Source organism: Phalacrocorax aristotelis, chromosome 7, assembly GCF_949628215.1.
Source record: "Phalacrocorax aristotelis chromosome 7, bGulAri2.1, whole genome shotgun sequence".
Taxonomy (NCBI): domain Eukaryota; kingdom Metazoa; phylum Chordata; class Aves; order Suliformes; family Phalacrocoracidae; genus Phalacrocorax; species Phalacrocorax aristotelis.
In genome coordinates, this window is record NC_134282.1 from 48324068 (window position 1) to 48351239 (window position 27172).

General features: G+C 44.7%; 1 protein-coding gene across 1 annotated transcript in view; it reads left to right on the forward strand.

The window, feature by feature from the left end:
* The window catches only part of SLCO3A1 (solute carrier organic anion transporter family member 3A1), a 149566-nt gene extending 125822 nt beyond the window's left edge, over positions 1 to 23744 (forward strand). The window contains exons 6-10 of the mRNA XM_075100617.1: positions 1687 to 1885; positions 2600 to 2738; positions 6664 to 6839; positions 9997 to 10061; positions 14551 to 23744. Of these exons, the coding sequence (XP_074956718.1) occupies positions 1687 to 1885; positions 2600 to 2738; positions 6664 to 6839; positions 9997 to 10061; positions 14551 to 14930 (959 nt within the window). The 3' untranslated portion in view covers positions 14931 to 23744. The remainder of the gene's footprint in view (positions 1 to 1686; positions 1886 to 2599; positions 2739 to 6663; positions 6840 to 9996; positions 10062 to 14550) is intronic.
* Positions 23745 to 27172: the final 3428 nt, after the last annotated feature.

Here is a 27172-nt window from a genome sequence, read left to right on the forward strand (position 1 = left end):
AAGTACAGGAGAAATCCCAACCAAACTGGGGCATTTGTTTGCCCAAGACTGCAGTTGCTCACTGAGTGACAGGGCTGCCAGTTGAACTGCTTGTCTCATGGTTCAGCTCTCCCAGAGTTCTCCAGCCCATCTCCATGTGGGTTAGGAAGCCCAGCTTCTCCTGCTAGTCCCTCCTTTCCCCTTGGACTGGAAATGATAGGATTGCAATCAGCAGTTCAAACAGCCGAGCTAGTGCAGCTTGGTTGTCTTTCAAATGACCCTTCTGTCTGACCATGCTCTGCTGCCATGATTTCCCATATATATTTCTCAACGTTCGTTCATTCCCTGTCAGGACACTAATGCACAGGCAGGATTTTCATTTATTTTCTGCTGGTGCTCATTCTTAAGCAGGCCCAGCGATTTGTTTATGACAGCCATTCTCTCAGCAGCACCCAATTAAGATATCTGTGAGGTGATCTTGGATGATCTGCAACCACATCTCGCCAGACGGGCAGCTGGCAGTGATTTGTCAAAAACTGGGACATCATGAAATGGATGGATCTTAATATCAAAATAAGGAGCTTGCAAGCTGCTCTCCTGACAGTCATTTATTTTCCCATTGAATCCATTGATATCTTCAGTTTTTGGCCTGGTTTTTGGAAAGAAACAATCTCCTGCAGTCAATCTTGCCTCCCCCAGCAACACAGGAACTCACTGGTGAATTTGGCAGGAGGGCAGAGGTCTCAGATGTTAGGGTTTTCCATCTTTCCTGAAAAATAAAGGCTCGGCAAAGGAAAGCAACTTCACTGTTGACCCACTGGGAGAAGGAAAACCACTTTACTGTTTCATGGGGGGTGCCTGGCCAGTCGGCATGTGTGTACGGCTGGATGGCCAGCAAAGAGGTAATCACCCGTGAGCAAGAGCATGTCCTGCCCCTGACCTAGTAGTGGGAAAGGAGACTGATAATTCCACAGTCCTCACAACAACTTGTTTAGTTTAAACAAAGTTGCTGCCGGATTTCACAGGTGGTGTTTGTGGCAATCCAGAAACGGCAGGATTTGGATGCACACCTAAGCTTAGCCCGGGTAGGTAAGGTCTGAAGTATAACTGGCAGCAAAGGGATAAAAGTGAACCCAGACAAGCTTACTGTGATAATCCCTTTCTGTGCCTGGAAAGTGAGTCACTTCTGTCAGTGATTTTGCATCTCACAGTTTAAGAAGATTCTTTAAGGGAGGCTTCATATTTTCAAATCCGACTACTGCCTAATCTCTGAAGATCAGACTGCTGTGAAGTATACCAAGCAGGGCTCATCCAAAGCCTCAAGAAACCTCAGAAAATTCTTCACTTTATTTGTCTGCCAGTGGTTGTAGTTGTCACAGTTGCAGCAACTGATTCCTGTAATGCAGGAACCATTAGAGATGCTGCTGATTAGGTTAGGGTGGGCCAATCTCAGTAATTTTGGCATCTCCCTCCAATGTGGGTAAGAACAGGAAGAAGATGCCAGTTCATCTGTGTAAGGCAGCCATACCTGTTTGCATCTGTTCCTCTCTTTTTGGGGAACCCCAGCTTGGTGCTGCTTCAGCAGTTGGTCATTACAAGGTTCTCCCATGCTAGTGCACACATCTCTGCTGGAAAGTAAAAAGCTGTAGCAGTGTGGTTCACTAAGCCTCGCTCACATTTCATGCTAACTGATTTCATCTCTTGCAGGGATGACAGCAATCCCATGCGCGTGTCTGGGCATATTCCTGGGTGGCCTCTTGGTGAAGAAGCTCAGCCTGTCTGCTCTGGGAGCCATCAGGATGGCCATGTTGGTGAACCTGGTGTCCACAGCTTGCTACGTGTCTTTCCTGTTCCTGGGATGCGACACAGGACCTGTGGCAGGGGTTACTGTTCCCTATGGAAACAAGTGAGTCCCCCAAGAGTTTCACAGTCTCATGCAGCCTGACCACCATAAATGCCATGTTATTAATAGTCCTCAATGGGCAGCCTTCAAGTAGTGCTGGCCCTTAGACAACCATATAGAGCAAGCATATAGAAGGCAACGTCATATAGGGCTCTTACTTTGGGAAGCTTTCACGCCACTCATTGCTGTGAGAGTTTTAGGTGCCTGGAAATTGAGATATAGTGAGGAGAGAGTATGCGTGGCTCCAGGCCCATTTTGATGGGTGAAATGAGGCACATGGTGCCCTGTAGCATTCAAAGGATTTGGAGAGAGTTATTCGGTATTTTCTTTTCTGGTGCTCCTCCATATGCAGTGGTGACTCTTTAAAAGGTGACAAGTTCAGGCGCTCAGCTCGTCACAATTACTCTTCTAAAAAAAATACAGAGCAATCTCTGCAGCATCTCTTTGGGTTTCCTTGGGGCTTCTTGTTGGGGTAACAAGGCAGCCCAAGTTTTGCATTAGATTCCCTGTTGCAGAGGGTTAGAGGCCATGGCATTTCTGTCCCCAGGGAGAGGCTGTAGCCTGTATTTCTTAAAGCTGGGACACCGCTAGCCTTCTCACTGCCTTTTGTAATTTGTTTGCCTTAATTACCCCCCTTCAAAGCCATCTTTGGGTGGCACCGATTGGAAAAGCTGGCTGATGTCATTACACTCATTTCTCTTTTTGTTTCTCTTACAGCTCAACTCCAACCTCATCTCTGGACCCATACTCCCCCTGCAATAACAACTGTGAATGCCAAACTGATTCCTTCACTCCAGTCTGTGGGGCAGATGGGGTCACATACTTATCTGCCTGCTTTGCTGGCTGCAGCAGCACGGTGAGTGGGCTCTCCTTGGGACCTCCCGCCTGTAGGAACGGTTCTCTGAGCATGAGTGCATGAGGTTAGTGTGTATGTGGTAGAGTAGCTCATTGACAGCCAGCAGTGGTTACACCCCAAAAGCTAACCTCAGACCTCCGGTGGGCCTGAGCCGCCGTTGTTTTCTACTGTGTTACATAAATGCCCACTGAGTCTGGCGGCAGTCTGCCAGGGTCACCCACAGAGCGGGAAGGGGTTTCCCATCATCATACTCCTCTGGTCTTTCTCCTCATCACAGAAGCAGAGGAACACAAGAGGAGATCTGCATGGTTGTCCACTAGCAGAACCCAGATCGTCCACAAGAGCTCACTAGCCTGGGCTCTGGGACCTGCTTCTCTTTTTCTCCTGCAGCTCCCCATCTCCCTGCTTCTCCACCTGTCTGTGTTCACCCTGCCCACTCCTTTTATTCTTTTTCCTCTTGCTCTTTTCCTGAATCTGGTTCGTAGACACATATGACCAGATCCTGGTTTTATTCACCCTTGTTTATGCTTTCCTTCCACTCCTCTTGCTTCTCTCTCTTTCCTTGCTTTGCTCTGCGGCAGCAGTAAGAGCAGTTTTCAAGGGAGCAGAGACTCCATCCAAAGATATTCTGCATTTTTCAGTTCTCCATATCTAAGAGTTTATTTCTGCTAGAAAACTCTTAAAGATCAAACCATCTCTGTGTAAAGAAGTGAGGAATTTTTAACAATACCTTCAAAGCCTGCTTTTCTATTTTTTGCTGCTGAAATGCTAATATCTTATGGGTTACGCTTAAAATGAGTGTCTGCTGTGGGTGGGAACTGGTGGGGTTCCTGCAAGCATTAACACTGGCTTTAACAAGAAGCCAGCTTATATAGGCCTCACAGAAGAGTGTCTCACCAGTTCACCGAGCCCTTAGCAAGAATACGGGTGGTGTGGTCCGTGGCTGGAGTGCGGGAACGACCTCCTCGCTGTGTGGTTCAGGACAAAGCTCTGACTCCTCTGGAAGGAGCACAGTACTGAAAATTCAGCTCTGTCCTTCAGTCTGCAGCTGCATGACCTCATGCTCTGCAAAAGCAAACCTCTGAGCAAAAAGCTCGCTCTCCCTCACCCTCTCCCTTGCTCTTTCTCATTTTGCCTTTTCATCATCACACTGGAGTTCTTTTCGTTGCGTTGTTTTGTGGGGGTTTTTGCAGTAACATTTTGAACACAAATTAGTGAAACAATAGCATCCTCTGGAAAGGGCATTAACAAGAATTACGGACCAGTTTGGCCATGCAATAGCCCTGAGGCAAAGCCAGATTGCCAAACCGGGTTTTAAACGCATAATCCAGGTAACGACCTGCCTAGAGGGTCTTGTGAATGTTATATGCTTGTGATGAGCCGAGGGTTACTTTTTACTGGGACGTAAAATTCTCTGAATGCTTTATTTAACTTTACTGCATCGGACGTTTCTGACTGCCTCTCTCCACTTTTCCTCTGTGAACAATTTCTAAAAGCAATGAGTAGCTCAGTTTTTTCTTTCTCATTTCTTCTCCCTGACTGAGCTGATTGCAGAGGTGCACCTATCCAAAAAGCCATAAAAGTATCGGTGCTGATAGGCAGAGATCTGGGACCTCGGGAATTTCTCTTTGAAGCCATTCCTGGGAGTCACCCTTGTGTACGAAGCCTTTGACCAAGCATCTTGTTCATTTTGATGCCATTGCTTCTCTCATTGTCCCCTTTTGGCTGGAGATGCATGAATTTCAGCCTGGCAGTACCATGCTGGCATCTCACAGCTTTGCACTGAAGGACCAGCCTGTCCCTTCCCTGTCAGAGCCAGGGTTTAAAAAAATGAGTAATTAAAAACATGGGTAATTTGTGTAGATAATTACCCCAAACTCAGGATGCTGTTAAAGGTGCAAACTCTGCATCTGTGTAGCTTCACCTGCGCACAGAAAATCTGGGTGTGCAAGCTGGTGGGCAGTGGAAGGCTGTGATAATGTATGCTTGAATGCGATGGGGTTGCAGACAAGGGAATCTATAGCAATTTGGCACGGGTAGCAAAAAGGTGCCTCTCCACAGGGCAAAGGTAAAACTCCATCTCTGATGTTTCCTTACGTGATGTCTGTGAGTTGTATAGCATGTCAGTAATAAAAGATCAAAGATCTCCCAGGCAAGGATGAGGTGCAGCACTAAGCAAGCAGATGTAGTTGCTACAAACTACTCACACTAGTTTGGACTAGCACCTTGGTGCAAAATGGTCGAGAAAGTGGATTGAGGGCCAAAGTTTCAGGCAATGGAGGTGGGGCCCTGCCTCATGGTTTGTTCACCAGGTATAAAATCACACCAATAGGAGGAGAATCTGCCCCACCATTGCCAGAAACAGGTACTTTGTCTCCATTGATGAGAGCCCATGGGAAAGAAGCAGCCAGTTCTGCATGTTTGCCATGACAGGAATTTTGTCCCAAGATATTTCGGTGCAGGTATGTACTTTCCAGGACTTAGATGAATTCTAATCTACAGGGCTGTGTCAAGGCTGGTTGGTAATAATGCGCTGCAGTAAGAGCTGGGAACTACAAACTCCTGTTGCCTCTGTGCAGACACCACTGCAGTGGTGCTAATTGTCACCATTTCAAAGCCTTCAGGAGGCAGCTTCTAACTCACAGCACAGGAATTTGTTATGTTAATTATTGCTTGCCAGCTAGAAAGGCACCTGCATGTCTACTCCAGCTCTCCTGGAGTTCTGCACTGCACTCTCTCTTGCCCTCTGTGCACTTATTTGGAAGAAAATCATTTGACTCCTATACAGAAGAAAGAGATTGGTGTCAGAAAGGCTGGAGTAGTATCCCCGTGGATCCTTATCTTTGGAGGCAGTGAACCAGAAAGTGTGCTTTTGTATGGTCCTAAGGAGACCCCAGCAGAAAAGCAAAGGAATTTCTGCTTGAACGTGGTAGAGGGTAAGGGGAGGAGATATAGCTGGGTTTCAATATGTTTTATTTTATGGCATTACTCCACTTACAGACATGTGACCTGCAAACCCAGCGGGCTGATAAAGACAAGCCATGAATCATTTATGATCATTTCGTTCTGTATTCGTTAAGGGATTTCTTGGTAGTATTGTGTGCCTTAATTGCACTGACATCCCCCACTCAGAAATTCAGGAGGGCAAGTTGGAAAATAAGAAAAAAATCCCTAAATCTGTGACTGGCAGGCAAAGCTTCTTTTCGCATCCTGCACTTGCGGGAGAGATCAAAGAAAAATGCAGTCATTTCACCCTCCTTCTGATCACATATTGATAAAGTTTATCTTGCCTGACTTTAGCTTTTAGCTCAACACAAATCCCTCTGAACCAGATGTCATTTATTAGCCCTGTAGCACACTTGAGTCCAGCAGTGTCTGTGTGGCCAAACTGTGATAGTTCAGCTCTTGGTGAGCCATGGCACCCATCATGGGTGGTTCCTTCCTGGGGTTCTGGGTGCTGGAAGCAGGCACCAAACCTGCAGCCAACAACAGGGCTCTGGATTTACCTGCTTCTAGTGTACTTCGGTTTAATTGCAACAGCCAAGAGGATGCAGGTAAATAAGAAAGCAATTAGAACCATAATTTGGGGATCTTCCTTGTCACAGGGACACAGATCGTTTCTTTATTCTCCTCCAAAGGGGTATAACTTGGTAATAATTTTGTCACAGTGACATTTATGGGAGAGACTTGAAAGGAAGAGAAGAAAAGAAACAAGCCAAAGGGGACGGCTTTCCCTTGCTGGTAGCATACATCAGAACTGATGTGCTTCTGAAATCCTTTCCAAACCCCCCTCAAATAACCACTTAGGAGTTACTTAATTGACGATTAGAGGATTCAGAGTTGTTGTTGGCAAGCCCTTGTTACAGAGGGCAGGTGGTGAGGACCACAGCTCTCACTTCCCCTGAACCCCTGTGCTCTTCCACAGAACCTCAGTGGCTGTTCGTGCCTCACCTCGGTCCCTGCTGAAAATGCCACCGTCGTTCCCGGCAAATGCCCCAGTCCCGGCTGTGAAGAGGCCTTCTTGACATTCCTCTGTGTGATGTGCGTTTGCAGCATGATCGGGGCCATGGCGCAGACGCCATCAGTCATCATACTTATCAGGTAGGACGGCTGCTGGGAGGATGTGATGAGCTCGCTGGGGGCTGCTCTTGGGGTGGGAGCAGGGCTGGGGGGACCATTGGGTGCCGCTGGCAGCTGCAGGGAGCCGAGGGTCCTGCGCAGCTCCTGTCCTCTGCCTTTTTGGCTGCATGTCTCCATACCAGTGACTTTGGCTTAAGCAGAGGTTCGGTGCATCAGAAAATCCTCCTTTGACTAAGCACCCCCTGGTAGAGATACCTTGAAAGAGCTGCCCATATTCTGAACCTCCTCAGTAAATGAGGAGCTATGGGCACAGCCTTTCTCCTACTGCCTTTACATGCAGGCAGGAGTTGGGGATGCGAAAGTCCGAGCAGTCCTGCCTGAATTTCAGCCCCATTGTTTCAAGTGTTAGTTAAATCATTTTCTCTCTAAGCCACTATTTCACTTGGTAGCACCTGGTTTGTCCGTGGCCTGGCCCCACTGAGTTCAGTGCCTACAGTACTGCCATGCTAGAGAGAATACAGGAATTGCTCGAGTACGGCTTTGGTAAAATGGGAGTGAGGAGGGGACTGGGCTTGCAAACAGAGAAGATAACCTGCAGGGATGCTGCAAAGAAAACTGGCAGGCTTGTTCTTACCAAAGCTGGGATTAGCATGGAAGGGGACATACAGATGTGCACCTTGCAGTCCAGGCAGTAATGCCATTACAACTGCATCAGAAAAGGGGCAGAATTGCAGGCCCATGTTCTCAGCATGTAATGCCTTAATAAGATACTTTTAGAGATGGCCTGGACATCTTAGAAACCATGGAAAAATGAAAGGCTGCAGCAAAAGCTAGCTTTGGTCAATACCCCCCCGGCTAGAGTTTAACTTCTCTCACCCTGGACCAAGTCCAAGAACAGAAGGAACTTGAAAGTCTGAAGGACATCTCTGAGTTGAGCCAATATGAAAAGGTGGGCAAAAGTAGCTTATTCAAATAAGTGACCTTGTGTTATTTCCAGACGCATGGAACACTTCACCTTATGATATACGTATATACCTAAGCCCACGTTTATCCAGAATTACTTATCTGTCCCGGCTGTCACTTACTGAGAATAATAACCAGAGGCATAAATAGCAGATCCATTCTGCTGCCTGGAAAATTCCAATAAAATTCAATCAATAAGGTCTGTATTAGAAACACACTCTTGAGTGGATCTTGGACAGAACAACTCTGTGAGGGCATGTCTCCCTGCAGGATACAAAATGAGATATTCCACCTACTCGTTCGTTTCTCTCTTTGCATCTACAGTAGCTAAAGGGAAATCAAATTTCTCATGATAAATATTGTGGCAAAAGTAATTTCAAGTTTGAAGAGTTCTTTGTTCAAGGGAGCTGCCAGCACCTGTAGGATCCTGAATGGAGATGTCTTAGTGTCAACTTCAAATGAGATAAGCCAGTCGCCAGCCAGGAAGATGAATACAAGGGAATAAGAAAAGCGAAGGAAATATTAAAAATATTCAGCTCACAGCTGTAGGAAATAAACAATTCACATGTCCAAATTAGTAACCACACTCCCCTCAGAATCACTGATAGCTACTGAAATGTATGGGGAAGAGCTGTTCACCATATACCACCTCACACTCTCTTGCAACTGCCGTCTCGGATTGCTAAAGGGAAGCTTTGATGTATGAGTGTGTCCCTGGTGTCCGTGCCAGTGACAAGTGGCACTGGCAGCTCCTATGGTTAATTTAAAAATTAACTTCAGTGTCTACGAATTAGATGTCTTGTCTAGGCAAGTCGTTTGTTCACTGCTGTAGTCAGTGAGAAAAGATGTCTCCAGGTGGCAACTTTTACTCTGCCCCAGGTTATGGGGATTGACTTTGGTCTCAAATACAAAAAAGTGTCTGGAAGGGTGCCACCACTGATTCAAAACCCACTGAGAATATTTGACATGATAATCTATTTTTTATTTCCATAAAATAAACTTTAATACTCCTGTTTCCTTCATTTCCCACCCAACTGTAGAATCCTATTTGAGCCAAGCCATTAACCACTGGAACATTTTTCCAAGGGTAGACACTTCTGGCATAAAGGCGTTGTATTGAGCCTGGGGGTCTGCCTGAAAACTCTGCTGAAATTCATCCAGCGGTCACAGGCTTCGTGCCAGGAGTCTTGGTATGGTGTTATGTGGCCTCTGTAATGTGTGAGATGAGGGCAGATGATCAGAATGGTCTTCTCTTAACTTAAAACCTACTGCTGTTTCTGGCTGTTTCATCAGTACTGTCTGGTGCCCGTCTGATACATTTATACAGAGGACCACCAGTGCCACCACGGATGCCACTAGCAGTGCTGCAGGCAGACCTCTGGAAGGAGCTAATGGAAGAGGCAGCTCAGGCCTTTAAAGTTCTCCTGTGTGATGAATCTATTCATATGGGGATCACCGTCCTGCTTTCCCAGCCTTTATACAGTGCGGGAGATGAAATGCTATTATGAGACTTAAGACCAAATTAATGATTTCTGAAATTCCAAAGCCTTTGCTGAGCCTACCCCAAGAGAATGACTTTAGCCAGTAGCATCCTTGAGCTAAGCAAATTAGAAAGCCATGAATTATTTTTTAAAGCACCTTTGAAGGATAACACTAATGCGCTAGAGTGGGTTGTGTTTGTAGCAAAAAGCAGTGCAACCATTGTCTTCCCAGCATAAAAAAAAATTGTATGCTAAACTCACACCCATGAAAACTAGTCTCCTTGAGCACTGCCTCACTGGGAGGCTTTATTTAACAGGCTGACTGAACCTTTTGGTCTGTCATCCTCCCTTCCCTCTCTTGTTCCCAGTAGTCTAGGAAGTTTCGGAACAAAAAGTTTTCTCTCCCTCCAATTCTCAGCATCTGGAGCCTTGAGAGCATGATGGGGAGCTTGTAAATGATGATTTACTGGGATGGGAATTTAATTTTTCCCCAACGAACGACAAGATTAGCTGTTGTTATTAATGACTTAGCTAAATTCCTGAACCTATCACTGATGCAATTACTTTTGGGGCTGTAGGCAGTTCAGGCGAAGGGAGGAGAAGAACCCCATTAATGACTTTTTGAAGAGGTGGTGGTGGCATCCTGGCTGACAGCGCAGAATGGCCACAGGGTGTGTTAATCAAAGCAGAATAACAAGAATCAATTTCACTCTCTCCCTCCCTTCTCCCTACAGAACTGTGAGCCCCGAACTCAAGTCTTACGCTTTGGGGGTGCTTTTCCTGCTTCTCCGTTTGCTAGGTGGGTACAAAAATTTCATGTCCTTCTCTCCCTTCCTTTCCTTCCTCACAGAAAACTGTATTTTTAACATGCAAAAGTTGATTTCTACTCCATGCAGTGCTGTGGTTGTTATGAGTGGGGTCTGACACAACAGGCCCCGAGCCCTCTCCATGACGGATATCACATCCAGGCTCCTGAAGGCACTTTTCCTGCTATTTGAATTGTGCTAATGGAAGAAAATGCAGTGTTGCATGAGAAATGATTGTTTCTGCCATGGTCCCACGCAACCAGTTACTCTTCTATAGCTGTTATTAACATGTCAGCAGCTTGCAAAATTACTGCTGTACTGCATATTGCTGAAGTAGAGGGGATGTATTTTCATCCTCCTTTGAGGGACAGGACCTGTGTTACATGGTGTGTTTGTCCCTTCCTTTGGGTCTCTCGGAAAGAGAAACAGTGAAATGAGATGGGCTCAGTCCTTATATCCTCCTCTGGGTTAATATGCCATTAAAATGCATATGGCTGTTCCTCTGGACCAGTATGTGTTTCTCATGTATGAATTAAAAGGAACACACTGGGCTATTATTTGTCTGCTTCTTGTTTCTGGGTGGAGCATTTTTTCCCCTTCTGAAGAGGTGTCTCTTATTTTAAAGCTCCTATATTTCAGCTCATTAATCTCAATGATTCAGGGCAAAATCCTCTATTATCCATCATTGTGTGGGTCCATCTCTTGCAAGGGATTTCTGCATGTTGTAGGGGTGGAATTTACTGTTTTTTAGCAGGGCACAGGCAGTACCTTCCCTGCATGACCCCTGCAAGTCTCAAAGGAATGAGCTGGAGAGTAAAATGCCATCTCCTAGGCTGCAGCAAGACACTAGGAAGTAAGGGACTAAAAATACCACAGTACCATACATTGCTTTGAGTAAATGACCTCATTTATTTACTTAGTTTTTGTATTACCTTATCCCCCCTTAGCTGAAAGGGAAATGGTGGTCTCGGACCAGTTCACGCTAAAGCCAGTTAGATTTTCATTGCTTTTGATAAAGTGGCTGCAGTCATACAGAAAGCTCATCAAGTGATCTTATCCAGAGCTCAGAGAACTGAAGGGGAAGCTTCTGGGCTGACTTGGGTCAGCTCTGGTTCAAGCCTTGCAAAGACAGCATTTTCTTTAGCTGTTGGGGCTGCTATCGGGCTTTGGCCTGTCTTCAGCTCTCGTTGGCTGAATGCAGAGTGTCAGCAGGCAAGTGTGCGAGGAGGGTGGCTGTGGGCTGTTGTTTCCGAAAGAAAAAGTACTTAAGCGGGGAGATATTCTGTTTTCTCTTTTCTTTTCAACAGAGAAACCTCCTGAGATAGCGGTATCTTGAATTCCTCTAAAACTAGACTCAAGACATGTACGCTTTAAGTTGAATAGAACTTTTTTTTTCTTCTAATAAGAAGCTATAGTAAGAATTTAAACTCAAATCTTTATATGTTGCTCTGTCACTAAGGAATTCCCATGAAATAAGACAATACATCCTGAAGCATATCAGCAATGTAGCTTGAACTCATAGAAAATGAGGAGAAAGGTACTTTTCTATATGAGCAAGGGTATCCAAATTTTGCCCTTAACAACCTGAGGTTTGAGAATAGCTTTACTGATTTATTTTAAAAGCTTTTCAGTTCACCTTTAAGCTTTGACTTAAGAAGACAGTGATAATAGCTGCTTCTTGAACCAAAGGAGAGTATTAAATATAGGAAGTATGAGACCCAGAGGTGCAATCGTAGCTAATAGATTTCAGTAAGACAGAAGCAGCTTTTTTATACAGCCCTTCAGCTTCTGCAGTGAAATATATATAGCAGAAATTTTTGCAACACTTTGCAGTAAGAGGTAGAACATGATTGAATGGCTTTAATATTCATTGTAATAACATGAAACACAACTGAATTCTCCCGGTATCCTCCTGAATGTATTATCTCGTTCCATAGGAATTCTGCTATGAGAGGGCAGCATAACAGTGTCTTCATATAAAAGCGTTACTGCAGTTTCACAGAGAAGCATATAAAGCAATGCTGTTGGAGCCAAGAGTTTGGAGTGGAAATGTCTGGAATTGCAAAGAGTTTTGGACTTGTAAGATCCTGGATGCATCCTTTTTGGATGGTGTTCACTATGCATGCTATCTAAGCCTCCTCTTAAGAGCAGTTCCAGGGCACTTCGTTTTGTTTTTCCTACAAGTCCATATGGTTTGCCTCTCTTCTTTCAACATGACAAAACCACAGTGTTTCTCTCTCAGAAGGACTTTCCAATCTGCAGTGCAGCTCCTCAACTCCCTTGATTCAGAGGGTCTGGGCACTGGGTTGTTCCTGTGAGTCTCTTGTTCCCTCCTCTGGTAAAATGACCTGAAACACTCATTGGTTGCAGGAAGTTTTTAATGTATTTTTCTTTAAGGTTTCCACATCCATGGCTGCATTCACATAGGTGTAGCTTTGGAGTTCAGTGAAACAGCTCCTTCCTCAAGTCTTCCGTGGAGAAATTTCCAGGCCAAATTATCTTGAAAATGTAGAAAGCCAGCTCAAGCCAGCAGCTGCTCTGATGGTAGCTCTCTCTGAAGCTCAGCCTGTGCATCTCCGAAGCTTTGTATCATCTCCTCTCAGCATCATAACAAGTAGGGGCTCGCACCTCAAAATTATGATCCAAATGCAATTTTCTTAGTCCAGAAAGCGTGGGTCTCCAGCCTCCTCGGTCACTGACACATCTGGGTGTTACCCACTTAGGTGACATCCAGCGCCAGTGAAGCACTGAGCACACAAACTGCACTCAGAAGCACAATGTCTTCACTTGTTTCTGGCAGGAGCCCAGCTGAATTTTTAAATTCCACGTTGACTCTGAGGTTGTGCACAGGTTTGGTTTTTTTTTAAAAAAAAAAAAAAAAAAGCACATCTTTTAACTTGGCAGCAGAACCAGCCCAGGCTGGAATTTCCAGTCATTGAAATGACAAACAGGGACCGGGCGCTGACATTTTTTCCAGAACATAACCAGGTTTTTAGATGTGATGACTGGAACTAGTGTTTCTAACAAAAAGATTGTCTTGCTTTTGTATCATCTGTTTTTATTTACTACATTTGTGCTGTTAATGACTGGATAAAATGAGTACCAGAAGCCCATATAGCCTTTCTTAACTTCTGCATTTATTAACATATAAGGAAGATCAAACAAAATCTGCAGAGCTCTAGTCATCAACAAAGTAAAATAGAGAGATCTCAGTTATCACAGGAAACAGTGAAGACAACCAATTTATTTGTAATCTTAGGATATATGTCATGAATGTCAGTTTTGTTCATGACAAGCTGAAGGAAGGTATCTTTTTTAAGCCTGGAAATCCAGGCTAATGATGAAACTGGATCCAAGATTAAACACTTTTCTGTCTAGAAACTGCAGTCCTTGTGTCTGTTTGTCTACACATATATTTATAGAGTCTCAGGCATCGCAGCATCTACGAATGGAGTGATACTGTTGGGGATGTGTTGTGCCCACCTGCTGTTCGGATTTAGTGGATACATTGGTCTCCTTTGCTCGCTGTCTTAACCTATAGCAATGGATCAGGGTTTTTTCCAGGGTTTACCCCTTCCAGCATCCCCCCGTAAATATAGCAGAAAGGAGATAAATTGTTTACATGTGTAGAACATCCACATTTTCTGAGCAGAGGACACTTGGTGCATGTGTGCTGGCTGGGGAGCGCAAGGCTGGAACGTGGATGTCCTAACCACCGTCAGGGTAATGCAAAATGGGGGGCATCTACAATATCCCTGTAGGATGGGGAAAAGTAGAGAAGAAAAACATTGCCTTTATTAGTTAAATGAGATTGGAGTGATTACTTTGCTTTAAGATTGCAGCTCTGCTGCAAACTATGATTGAGAAACGCTCATCAGTAGTTAGCTGTAGTGGCTGTGGGAGAATCCTGCTGTGATATTTCATTTAATGGTGCACTGAAATTTTCCCTTCTCTTCAGATTTAATCTTTGGCATCTATTAGATGCCATTGTTTATTTTTCTTAGACCTGGAGAAAACCACCTTCTGTGTCAAGGAAATGTCCAAAACTAGACCTCAGTGCCCCAGCTGATTTCAGGCTCTGAAGTGGAGTCCTATGACATCGTTTAGGTGAACACCCCAGAGTGCAGAATTACCAATATCTAAACATAGAGCAAGCTGCAAGGCTGTCCTCCTTTCATTTACCCCTCCACTCACTCTCAGTAGACAAACAAGAAGCTTAATAAAAGCCACTTAAACTTGAGTAAAGTCCTTCCTGCATGTTGATACCAGCAGGAATCTCTTCTATAGCTGTTGAGTACAAGCTAAAAACTCATCCACAGACTTTGTTTAGGTTGACTTTGAACTTAAAAAATCAGAATCGCAGGCTGCAGCTGGGGCCATTAACCTGCATAAAGTAACCTCTCTTTCCATTCACTGCAATCATGTCTTCCCTCTTTATCTTAAGGATCATAAAAGCATGATTTGTCTCTCTTATTTTGACAGGTTTTATCCCACCTCCACTGATCTTTGGGGCTGGAATTGACTCCACGTGTCTGTTTTGGAGCACGTTCTGTGGCGAACAAGGAGCCTGCGCGCTGTACGACAACGTGGTCTATAGATACCTGTATGTTAGTATTGCTATAGCCCTGAAGTCTTTTGCATTCATCTTATATACAACCACCTGGCAGTGCTTGAGGAAAAACTATAAAAGATATATCAAAAACCACGAAGGTGGTCTCAGCACTAGTGAGTTTTTTGCCTCTACTCTCACCCTAGACAATCTGGGGCGGGACTCAGTGCCCCAAAATCAATCACACAGGACAAAATTTATCTATAACCTTGAAGATCATGAGTGGTGTGAAAATATGGAGTCTGTTTTATAGTGACTGTGGAGGGGTGAACTATATTAATAATACAAGGGTCCTTTTTAATAAAAATAAGAAGAGAGCACGAATGAAGAAACACAACTGCAAAATAACAGTGGCAACACAGGAAACTTTTGTCTTTTTCTCAAAGTCAGACCCAGCCAGGATTCTTGAGAACAGCATCTTTTAATGGGATCACTTGTGACACCCTGCGGGGTGATGGAGAAAGCAGGGAGCCGCTGTGGCTGGGAACCAGCCCCTTTGATGACAGTACGAGCTTCCAAGAAGGGCATCTGCAGAGGTTCGTCGGAGAGCTCAGCAAATGGACAGGCTTGGGCATGAGGCATAGAGAAAGCAAGGTGATAACGGCAGTGCCGGAATAGGCATTTGCGGTTGCAGACGGGGTGCCAGGCATACGTGGAGCCCCGCAGTGTGGGCTGAAGGATTAGCCAGTCTGGGTGCTGCTCCAACCCACGGCGCTCTGTGGTGGCCAAGAGGTAGCGGTGCTGGAGTTGTTCCACCAGTCACACTCTGTCACCAACCACGAGTCCACAATAAATACCTTGAAAGCTGCTGGAAACCTTCCAGGTGGCGAGCAATGCTGTCAGAGGTATCAGAGTCCCTCCAGCCGAGGCTTATTCGCAGATCGCAGCTTTGTGGTTGTCTGTGAATAGCTGTGCTCAGATCTCTCAAACCCACTAAAGTTCAAGACATTTGCTCACACTTGCCAAACGTGCTGTCATTTTTAAAGGGGGATGAATTCCAAATACTTGTCTGTGTAGCCCTCTAATACGATTTTTTTTAAAATTATTTTCACATCTATGTTAACCCTTAAATCGCTGACAGTTTTCCATAGGGAGGATTTATTTATGCTAGTTTGGGGAAGGATCCTGTTTAACTCACCCAAACGTAATGTGACTCAAGGGGTTTGTTTAATCCTCTGCGTTTTTTATCCATACGCCTTCATTCTAATATGCTACCAAGCCAATGAAGACACATAATATGTTTTTAAAAAAGAGAACGAATGCACTGTGTCTCTATAAAAACAATTGTCAGTTGGAGAATTATAGATAATATGATGATTTACATAATATAGATTTTTCATATTCTATGTGACTCAGTGAATATATATATATGGAGAGGCTGTTTATGTTCTCTCCAGTTTTTAAAGATATATATATATATATAATTTGCAATCTAGAAATTGTGTGGTGGATGTTTTCTTTAAAGTAAGCGTGTGTGTGTGTGCGTGTAGAAGATGAAAGGAATACTGACCTTAATCCTGCAACCCTCACAACTGACTTTTTCTTTCACCTGAGAAATTCCACTGACTTCAGTGGAAGCCATGTGAGGAAAGTAGAGTAATCTCCCTTCCTGGAGGCCACGTTTTGCCCTTAGATGTGCAAATAGTGTTCCTGTGGAAGGCTGGGTTATGGGAGCAGAGGCTGGCCAGCATTGAGTGCCTCTGAAATTTTCGTTCAGATCCTCAAGAGGCACCCATGCAGGAGCAGATTTGGCTTTGCTTTTGCAATGCAGTCTTAGCTAAGCCCGCAAAGACCATGGGGAAGCTTTCATCTGATTTCAAGAAGCATTGGGTCAGGCTTATTTTGCATGCCTATTTTTCTTTTCCAAAAACATTCCTGCTGGGAAGCAATACAAATTGGTTGTGTTTGATGAGTTTTCCCCAGGAGCCAGACCCATTTCCAATGGACTAAATGTCAGAAGGGTTTTAAGGGTTAGCATCATAATGAAAAAGCTCCTTTTTTCGTTTGTATTTTTAAGCTGTTGTGAACTTGCAGATGTTTAGAGAAGTAACCTGGCATGTTGAACTCAATGCTGGACGTCACTTCCATGCGGCTGGCGGAGGGGCTGATCTTCCCCAAGTCCTTGTCCATTGCCGGCAGTGGACACCCCAGAGTTGGCACAACTACAGAGGGTTGATAACTTGCCACTCATGTTCAACACCTTTTTAGCAGACTTTGCTCTTATCTGGGCATTGGAACATGGGTGTCGGGTATCAAACTGCTTCCACCTGACTGACTTTACATGTGTGTTTGTAATTTATGCACAGCATTATATGTTCAGCAACAATAAGGGCAAAAAAAAAAAAGGGTGTATCAAATAAACTCCACTGTGCCAAATACTCAACAAATATTGTAACTGCAGATATTTGATTCTTGGTTTTGAGCCATGTTAAGAATCACTTGATTAATGAAGGGGTTTAAGGAAAAAAAATTAGAATCATAGAGTTGTTAAGCTATGCAGTGCCATTGTTATGCTGGGTGGTAAATGATGCTTTTTAGACCATTAGATTGTTTTAGTATATCCTGTCTGCTAAAACAGAGATACTGCATCCATAAAACAATGAATTTAAAAAAGGCACAGGGTGCATAACTGTCTCATAAAATATGTATAATTGTCAAGTATAAGCCTTTGAAATCATTCTGTACAGTTCTCTTCATTCTGAAAATTTATTACTTAGACTGCTGTCTTTTCAAATGTTAGCTCATAATTTTATACTATACACACACATTCAGACTCGAACACAAATGTCACAGAATAGAACCTTTCTAAAAGCCTGATTGCTTGAAATTCTATAACCCCTTTCACAATTTCATTTTTTTCCCCTCTGAAAGTCCAAGGTGAAGGAGAATAGCATGCCGACATGATGCAAAACAAACTCCCAGTGTTCAAGAGCTGTGTTTTGTCTGTACAGTCAAAAGTCCCCGTTGACCGAAGTTATAGAAACAGGATTCCAGGGCACTTAACGTTTTCATTTTTATTTTTGTTTATTTTTTTTCATTTAATCTCTTGGTAGGTATGGGAGACACAGCTGAATGGGGTTACTTACATGATTTTTAAACTGCAACTTAAAATTCCTGCATGATTGTTGTTTTATTTCTTTTGATAATGTGGCTTTTGAAAAGCTCTCTCCCCATCCCACTCTTGGGGTTTTTTTAAGGATGTATCAGATGCCTGCATCATGAAGCACTTTACTGTCAGTGCTTTGGTACAGATTCAAGAGTGGAGCTTTAGCTTAAAGAAAGCACACAGACCAAAACCTTCATCCGTCCCAGCAGTTTTTTCTGATTTCAAAACCACAAGCCAGTTTTGCCTGCAACCCAATTTTTATTATAGAATAACAAATGAAGAGTCTCAGACATCCTCCCGCTCCCCAAATTGCCGTACGGGCCTTTGCCTGTCAGCACTTCGCTTCCATCCCGCAACTGCCTTAACCGTGCAGGAAACTTAAGAACAAGGATGGAGTTAGAAAAATGTCTGCTCCTGGGAACGGAAACAGGGGCATGGTCTGAGCTGTGCAGTCCAGAGCCAACACCGGCAAGTTTTTCTCCATATTCAGGAGCATTGAAATTCAGATTTTTGTTGAGACCTCAGTCTCAGCAGAAATGTTATTTTGATGTTTTCAAGCACTGTGTTCCCTGCATGGCTGTCTGCTGAGGAGAGGTAAACTACTTGATATTTAGCAGTCTCTGTGGGATTGTCCAGTTGCCTTGCATGGCTTCAGGTTGGGGTTTCCTTCCCCCTGCACAGATACCACCTTGGCGAAGCCTCAGGGGAATCAAAAGGGGACCCCAATCTAAATTTGGTGCAGACGACACTAGCATCAGTCCCATCAGTTTCTGTGCATCCTTGTTAACAAAGGATGCACTTTCAGAACCTTCTTTTTATACATGTTGAAATCATCCATTTTTCTGACTTTGCCCAGCACATCTTGGATGTATAATGGGACCGAATGGGACCGAAAAGGACCCTGCAAGATGCACTGAACTACTTAGTGCTGCTATTATTGATCTCAGTTGGGTCTCACCTTGCTGGGAAGGTGAAAAGGGAAAGATGCAGAGAGGAATTAGCTTCAATTAGCTGAGTTAGCAATGCTTCAAAACGCTTCAGAACTGAACTGTTCGTCTGCAGACATTTGGAAAGTCATTGGAGTATTTCCAAATGGCTGAGATGCATTGGCTTTTTTTTCTTAAAAAAAAATAAATTAAGGGAATGAATGAGATTTGGAGTCCATCTTATCCTCATCAGAGTTTTACGTTCATCACATTGCTGTTGGAGGCAATGTACTTCAGGTTTACCTTTGTGTCTCAGTCAGACACATATTTTTTCTCACTAAACGAGGTCCTGGGAGACAGAAAGACAACTCCATCTCATAACCAGCAGTTTCACTCCCCAGCAAACCCAAGACAACCTGAAGGCTACCAGCACTGTGAAGCTTTAGCCCCCAGGTCAGCCACGGCTGTTGCTGCCATGCGAGAGTTTCTCACAGCTGGGTGTGTTGGGCTCAGTGTTTCCTTCAGACTTGGGCAATCTTGGTGTGATGTTTTTTTTATTCTTGGCGGGAGACAAAGGGAATTGCCATTATTAAAGATATGCAAATGCTTCTCTGGACCGGTGCGATAACAGCTTTGTTCCTTTATTCACAAGGGTTTCAAGACTTACTCCCACTCTGTCTTTAGACACAGCCATGCTCATCTCTCCCCCTAACTTCACATGAACTATCTTTGCAGTCAGAAGCAGGTTTGTTGTTGTTCTCTCTCTAGATCTGATTAATGCCTGCAGAGTTCACAGGCTTTCTGTGTGTAGGGCAGAGCACCCCTGACTACAAGCAATAATGCTGACCTGTTCCCGTTTGCATTAGGAGTTTTTTGTTTTTCTTACCTAAATCTGAGTTCGCCTCTCCCAACAGCCCATACTGCTGCTGTGACTTGCCTTTTTTGTTGGCAGCGACTCCAGGAGACAGGCAACCAAGAGAAAATTGGTGTGAACGTAGGTAGCAGTTTATTAAAATGGGCAATCATGTGCTGGGAGCCTTTGGCATGAGCCAGGCTCAGCTTCAGGTATCTAATGGTTAAGATTGATCTAAGGAGGAAAGGAGGAACCAGGGCGTTGTGGCTGAGCCTTCTGGAGTCCCTGAAAGGATTTTTCACTCTTCCATGCTCCTGGATAGACCTGCCTGCCCTACCTCCCTGCAACCCACAGTTTGTGGGCATTTCTTCCAAACTGACCGTCGGCTTCCTTTCTCCAGCCGCAGTTCTTCCTTCTTCCCAATGGCAAAGCACAGCTCAGCTCTACCAAGTCAATACGAGGTGTTCAGAGTTATTGACTGGTATTTAAATTTGCCTGGGATGCCAGCAGGTCTCACTTAGTATTACATATGCTCAAAATATTATGGTTTGTTCTGCTTTTATACACTAAGTTATTACTTCTAGGCTGCAAATGATGTTTTCTATCATTCCATTGACATTTCTAGCCAATCTGAGTCTTAATACAATTGCTTCGCTGAAAAATGGCCTTTCAGCAGTTCTTAGACATTAGATACTTCTTTATTAACTAGTGATGCCAAGGAAAATCTTAGGCCATTGTCTGTTCCCTGAATCCAGCGGAGCAGAAGGAGGCTCTGTGTCCTCAGAAGCAATACTAGTGTTTTCTTTGACAGAACGTGAACATGGACCGCCTTTCTTTCAGCTTCAGTCTTGCTACAGCTGCTCGGCTAGGAGCATCCCTTAGCCCCAAAAGGATACAGGGGATTCAGGAGAACCCACGTGGACAAAGGAATCCATTTAAATGGCTGCAAGAGAGGGAATGTAGGGATGTACGTGGCGTATATGCTGTTTTGTTCGTCAAAACCTTGCATCAGTCTCTATTGGTTTGATGAATGGAGTAACTCCAGGGATGAGGTCTTTGGGATACTATGAGTTTGTGATGTTTCCGTCACTTTCTTCAGATTAAGTGCGGCAGAGCAGAGTGTCACACCCTAGGAAGGAAAGGATTAGCAATACCCTGACAGTTTGTGGTGCTGGGCTTGTTCTACACGCAGTTGGTGTCTGCAAATGGCAGAAAGTAATAAGAAACTTGTCAAGCCCAGCTCAGCAAATAATTTATAGCAACTTTATAAATTAATTTTCCCTTTTATTTCTTCCTTGCAAATTGCTCAGAGAACCAACAAAATGCCTCCAGTGTATTTGCAAGGTCATTTCTGCATATGATCTGTGGTCTGGAGGGGTTTGGAAAAGCTTTCTTATAATTCATACGTGTTGGTTTGTTCTGACTGGACATAGAAATCATGAGGGATATTTCTGCTCCCTGTGTTCCCTAGGCTGGAATTTTCTCACCACTAGAAAGAATTAGTTCAAAAGTATGTGATTACGAATTGAGTAAGAGGATCCTTGCTCAATGCCAGTGGGCAGAGCGCCGCTGGACATACACTGCTCCAGGACAGCCAAAGTGCTCACAATCCACTTTCCAGGAATATTCTCTCACAGATGCTTGAGATTCTCTGCCTCTCCCAGTGTTCCTACCAGTTAATGCATTCATTTGAGTAATTACCGAGAGCAAACACGAGAAGGGTATGAACCCAGGCAAAAACAAATTGGTATTAAGGTGAAGCAGGTGGTGCAAATTTTCTTCGCGATGTTTGCACAGTTCTTAAATCGGAAGCAAAAATCTCTCGGGAATCGGAGAATCGCACATGGCCTAACATATCTTAGTTCTTCCCAATTGAATTGCCAGTTGGTAGGACAGCAAAGGGCATCTTTCCCTGCCACGTATACCTTAGCCCTTCAGAACGTTTTTCTTTTGCAGTATGGCATCGCACAAATACCAGTGCATTTATCCCTTGATATAAGCTACATCTCAGTGCTAAGTTTCCGGTGCCTCACAACTCTAACGGTGTGAACTTAAAAGGAAGAAATGACCCCTGTTCTTCACCCGCGACGCTTTCTGCCCGATCGGAGGATGATGAGCCCTCGAGAAAACTCACAGCCGTTTTCCTAAAGTCTTACGCACAGTGGGACCAAAACTGTGCTCTGTTGAGCGCAGGTGGCCTGTAAGCTGTGCTCAGGGGTCTGTAGCTTGTCTACAGCCCCACATTGCCTTCACAATGTTTTCAGTGCAAAGCATGGTGCTGAGGCTATGCATAACCATCCCTGACAAATCTTAAGGGTTGCCAATGGTCTATGACCACCAAAGTTCGGGAGTCTCCGTGTTAGCACATGAACGTGGCTCCCATCATCTGCTTTTAGGAAGGAGCAGTCTCAGAGCAGGGTTCAGTGGAAAAGTGCAGCAGTGCTGGGACCACACAGCGTTCAAGCAAAAGGAAGCTCTTGGTTCACTTTGGTACCACGTCCATTGGGAAGAGGGGTGGGGATGGGAGCAGGGGAAGAGCTGTGACCTTTTAAAACCCATAGTGCCTACCACTGCAAATGGAACGCTGTATTGTATTATATTATACATGACTACCGTGTAAATAAAGTACAATAAATGTGGTGTTCGTTAGGATTTTGATACAAGTCAAATGCAGTCTGCAGAAATGTTTTTTTCCCTGCTGTATGTACTTATATCACATTCCAGGCATGGGGACATTTGGGGTTGTGTGAGCTAGAAATGTATAAATGGCATTAGATGGGAACTGTTTGCAGTAAGACTATTTTAAATTTCCATTTGCCCTGTATAGATGAGACACGAGCACCATATAAAACCAGCCAGAGCGGAGGGAGTGGGGGTAGCTTAAATATGCAGGAGGAGAGCAGCTCTTGACTTGAAGTAGTTTGTGAGAAGAAGCGACAGTGCTGCCCAGCCAGTCCTTGGCCATCCTTCATTCATGATGAAGGAAAAGAAAAGTTTCAGTTTGGCTGATTTCTCATTGCTTGTTTTCCTGAGGCAGAGGTTGACCAGGAACATATGCCTTGCCTGCGTAACCTGGTTATTCTCCACCCTTGAGATCCCTTAGCAGCAGCTACAGCTGAGCAAACTTCAGAGCTTAAAATTCAAAGCAGATTGGGAAAAAAGTTCTCCTGTTCTTAACTCAACCAGCTGGCCCCTCTGTGGCTCTGGCAAACATTGAAGGGATTATATTTTTTTTGGCTAATAAGAATATTAGGAACTTACTTTGTTCCTTAACCCACTCCCTTCTCCATCCTCATGTTTCTCCAAGGTGTAATAACATAATTAACACATTTCAGTGAGGCAGGGCTGCCACGTGCCCACCAAATCCTGATGCACCTCTGAACTGGGTTGTTGGTGAGAGTTTCTCCAGGCTTCAGAAGCTCAGGACTTCCTATGGCAGGTGTTTGCAGCTGGCGTATGGATGTAATCTTCCATCAGTGTATGGAGGGTGCTTCCACATGAATTGTCTTGCTGGAGAAACAAGACCGCCCCATGCAGTTTGTCACACCTATGGCTTGAAAATCCCCGACAGAGCTCTGTGCAGGGCCCACAACATTGGAGGAGTAGCTACCTGCTTCCATACCAGACCAGTCAGTGCTGTCTGTCCCACGTATCATTGCTGTTCTTCATAGTCACCTGGGCAGAGCAGCATTTGTGGCTGGCTGTACGTGAAGAAGGTTCCTCCTGCGTAGGACGTCTCCACAGATGGGTCTGTAGCAGCATGCATGGGACCTGGATGAGCCCGGGTGCTTCTGCCCCCGCCTCGTGCTGTAGGTTAGTCTTTTCCGACAGCGCCCAAGGGAAAGCGGTCCTTGGAAAGGTCTTTGGAGCGTGCTGGTTTGCAGATGTTTGGCAGCACTTCCAAAATAAACCAAAACCTGGTTTGGAAAAGGAAATGTTTCACTGTACAATTGATTTAAAAAAAGAAAAAGAAAAAAGAAAGAGAAACCACATGCTCGATATATTTTGAGTACTGTGTTCTGTATTTTTGCAGCTTATATTTTCCAGATGAGCAGTTTAGAAATATGTGATGTGAAATACATACTGTAAGTTTGCTGTAAATTATATTAAAAACACTATTTTCATTCTTCTCCTGTCTCACTGGATGATCTCTTTGGTTCTGCAGGCTTGGCTGGCTGGGCTGGTACTCTGTTTCTCCCCAAAAGTTTTCAGTTTCAGTAAAAGCAGAGTTGAGAGTTCGGGTTGGAGGTTCGATGTTGAGGTTGAAAGTTTGCTAGAAATGGCAGCAAGGCTGGATGTGTTCCCGTGCATATGCAGTGCCTTCAGGGGAGAGGTCCCAGTGAAGAAGGGGTTGTGACAGAGAAGGTAAGGCAGATTTTTTGCAAAGGGCAAGACAAAGTTTAATGTTTTTAGAAAAGCAGAGGCAGAACCAGAACATCTCAGATGGTTGCAGAGTGGAGGACCTTGAACACTTGGAAGACAGTAAGATGAGGAGTACCTCAGAGGGAGCAGGAGTTGAACAGTTAGGAAAAATGCTGATGTCTCAATGACGGTTGTGTCTGTCACACTTTGTGTCAGTTCAGCTGTTGAGAAAAAAAAAGGAGCTTTTAGCTAAAATAGTAAAATAGCAAAATAGCAACAGCTCAGTGAAGTGGCTGAGCCCTGCAATGCACCCTGACCCCCTGCAGCTGTTTTTGCTCCAAGAGCTGCAGAGGCTTCTCCCTCCATCTCCATCAAAGCACCCAGTGCTGTGGGGTCACGCCAGCAGAGTGACGTATTCATGAGAATGTGTTGATCTCCATTTCCACATGTTCTACCTGCTGCATTGGTCAAAATACAAGTAAGAGCTTATTTGACCCATTATTTTTAAATGTTTCAAATCTGTTTTATGAAAAGAAAATAATTTTCTGCTGAGCTTCTACAAAATGATGCTAAATGAGGCAATTACATTCAAACCAAGTTGAATATTCAGTTATTCATTGTTTGTTTCATTTTTTTATCCTTCACTGTTCCAGTTCCCTCTTCTGGAAGGCAGAGGGCAAAACAAAGATTAAAAGTTAGAAAAAAACCCTTACATCTTACTGCATGCAACTTGAATGTAACCACTGTTGCTTTGAATTCACTTTCAAACAACAGCAGCTTTGGAGAGTGGTTCAGAAGGAGGGAACGAGGGAGGAAGGCTGGAAAAAATGTTTTGCTAAATGTCGACAGCAAAGCATCTTTTATTTATTTCATTTTATGGCTTTCCCTCAGCCTAGCTACTGCTGGTGTTGCAGCCCACACAGACACCCTCTGAAGGCATCACTCCCCCATACCTATCAGGTCCCCCGCTGTCCCCCCAGCTGGTGTGCACACCAGCACACATCACACCCAGCTTTTCGGGGCCTCCTTTCAGTCATCCTAAACCTTGCATTTTGCTGCCGCCTCTGACAGAACCCGGTTAATTGGGTATTTACTGAGCTGGATTCTGTTTTGGATGCAGATTATTAACCTTTATGTCACCTAGAAGATATTACACCTGCTAAAGTTAATGTTTTGAGACCAGGAGGTTAATATGTCAGTGCTCAGCCCTCCCCAATTAGCAGCAGGGCTGTGCGTGTGGCTGTGCTGTGAGCCCTGCTTTAATTAGAAAGGACTCACAGATGGGTCACATCAACAGCAAAAGTTTATCTGCCTCCTTCAGCCCCTTCTGAGACATCTCCTCTTTGCTGTTCCTGGACCTTGGGTAGGTCTCGCTGATGTGGTGGTAGCCCTCCCCAGCCTCAGGGCGGGTGTGATCCTGGCAGCCTTCCCAAGGCCAGCCTGCCTGTGGCCTCCTGAGCCAGGGCTCTGTGAAAGGCAGCAGTTGGTGATGAAGTCTGGGGAGCTTCAAGCTGAGAAGGTTGTTGTGTATCCAGGAATGTGATTAGCAAAAGGTCTCAGCTCTGCAGCAAGTTTGCTCAGCTCCTGAAGCCTCAGGTGATCTTTATGGTGCCTCTGAGCTGGCTGAATGGCACGAAGTAGTTGTTAGGGCTTAAAAAAATTTCTTTGGGTTTTGTATTCTGGTGTTCCTGTGCTTGCAACCAGAGCATGCCCTAGGATGTGGGCTAGGATCGTGCAAAGAGCAATCTGGAGGTGAGAAGTGGAGAATATATGAAGGATAAAAGATGTTATTGGAATTGTGAACTTTCATACCAGAAACCTGGTTTGAAGAGCTCCCCTCAGCTAGTAAGGGAAGACAGACAGACCCCATGTTGTTCATGGCAGGGTAAAATTAAGTATTTGTCCCTTGTCTCTGGTTTCCCCTCCTTCCTGTGACAAATATGGCCAGGCAGGAGCATGGGCTTGTGCCTTGCAAGACCAGGAGCTGCCTGTCTTCAGAGAGCTGGTTGCAGCTCGTGTCCTGGCTGACCCTGAGCAGCCCCGGACCATCCTGTCTCCTCACTGCAAATCCATAGAGGTCGCATCACCAGGAGAAAGGGGTTTTCAGCAAAAGGCAGCTGACTGCTGATCCATCGTTCTCCCGTTCATACCTCCTGCTGTCTGTCTCAGCCCTGTAGGGACGGATCCGGACTCACGTGGCTAGTACGGGGTAATAAGGTCAGACAGGTACTTTCAGCAGGCTGGGAGCCTGAAGGGTTCTCTTTCCAATCTTGCTTTTAAACAGCAGGTGTGTTCCCGACAGCCACGTGTTGAATCGTGTTCTGTGCCGCAGATGCTAAGACAAAGGGCTTGGGCACATGTGCATTTTGCAGATACCTGGAGGCCTTCAAAATGCTACCATGCTACCTACCATTTCCTTATCGTGGTACTATTGGCCATCACTGCTGCCATGAGATAAATTCCTCTCCCTTCACCGCTCCCAAATGAGTTCCCTGCTTTCTGTAAGGGAAAGGACTGTTTGTCGTGCAAGTAGCAAGGAGCTGTGCACGTGGAGCTCAGGAAATACAGGCTGCTTTTGCGCAGGGCAGAAGGGAAGCGCTCAGCACGTTCCTAAGTGATGGTGTTATCTGTGAGCCGCGCTGCAGCAATGCCTCCAGCCCCTGACACCAAATGAGGCATAACTGAGACAAGTGTTCTGCAAACTTTGACAACAGAAGTGCCTGTGATCTCCACAAAAGGTAACCAGATGGAGGCTGATGAACGAGGGATAGAGGGAAAAATGACTAATCTTTTCAGCCTGCTTGGCAGAGGTATTGCACACCGAGGCCTACCCTGGTTTTTATGAGTCAACCTTCAGCAGCACGAGGAGGAAGCTTAGTCCCTGGCAGGTATCTCCTCTATAACGTGGTGGATTTCAGCTCCTTCATGACGTGGCACTTCTCCTTCCACACAAACACTTTTCAACTGTGCAAGCAAAGCGCAGAAACAAACTGCTGAATACAGCCGGTCAGAATATTCCCCATGATGAAAAAATCTAATTTCCCTCAAAAATTTGATTTTTTTTGTGGGAATATCTTCTTTTCTGTGGCATTGCATTCAAACAAAGTCTTTTGATGAGCTCACAGTGCCTTGTTGGAATTGGAGCATTTTGAGTTTTCTTTGGGGAAACTGTAGCTTGAATTTTATCAGGATATAACATAAATTAGAGTATTTGGGCTTTTATCAAAATGAAATGTTTTGATTGCCTT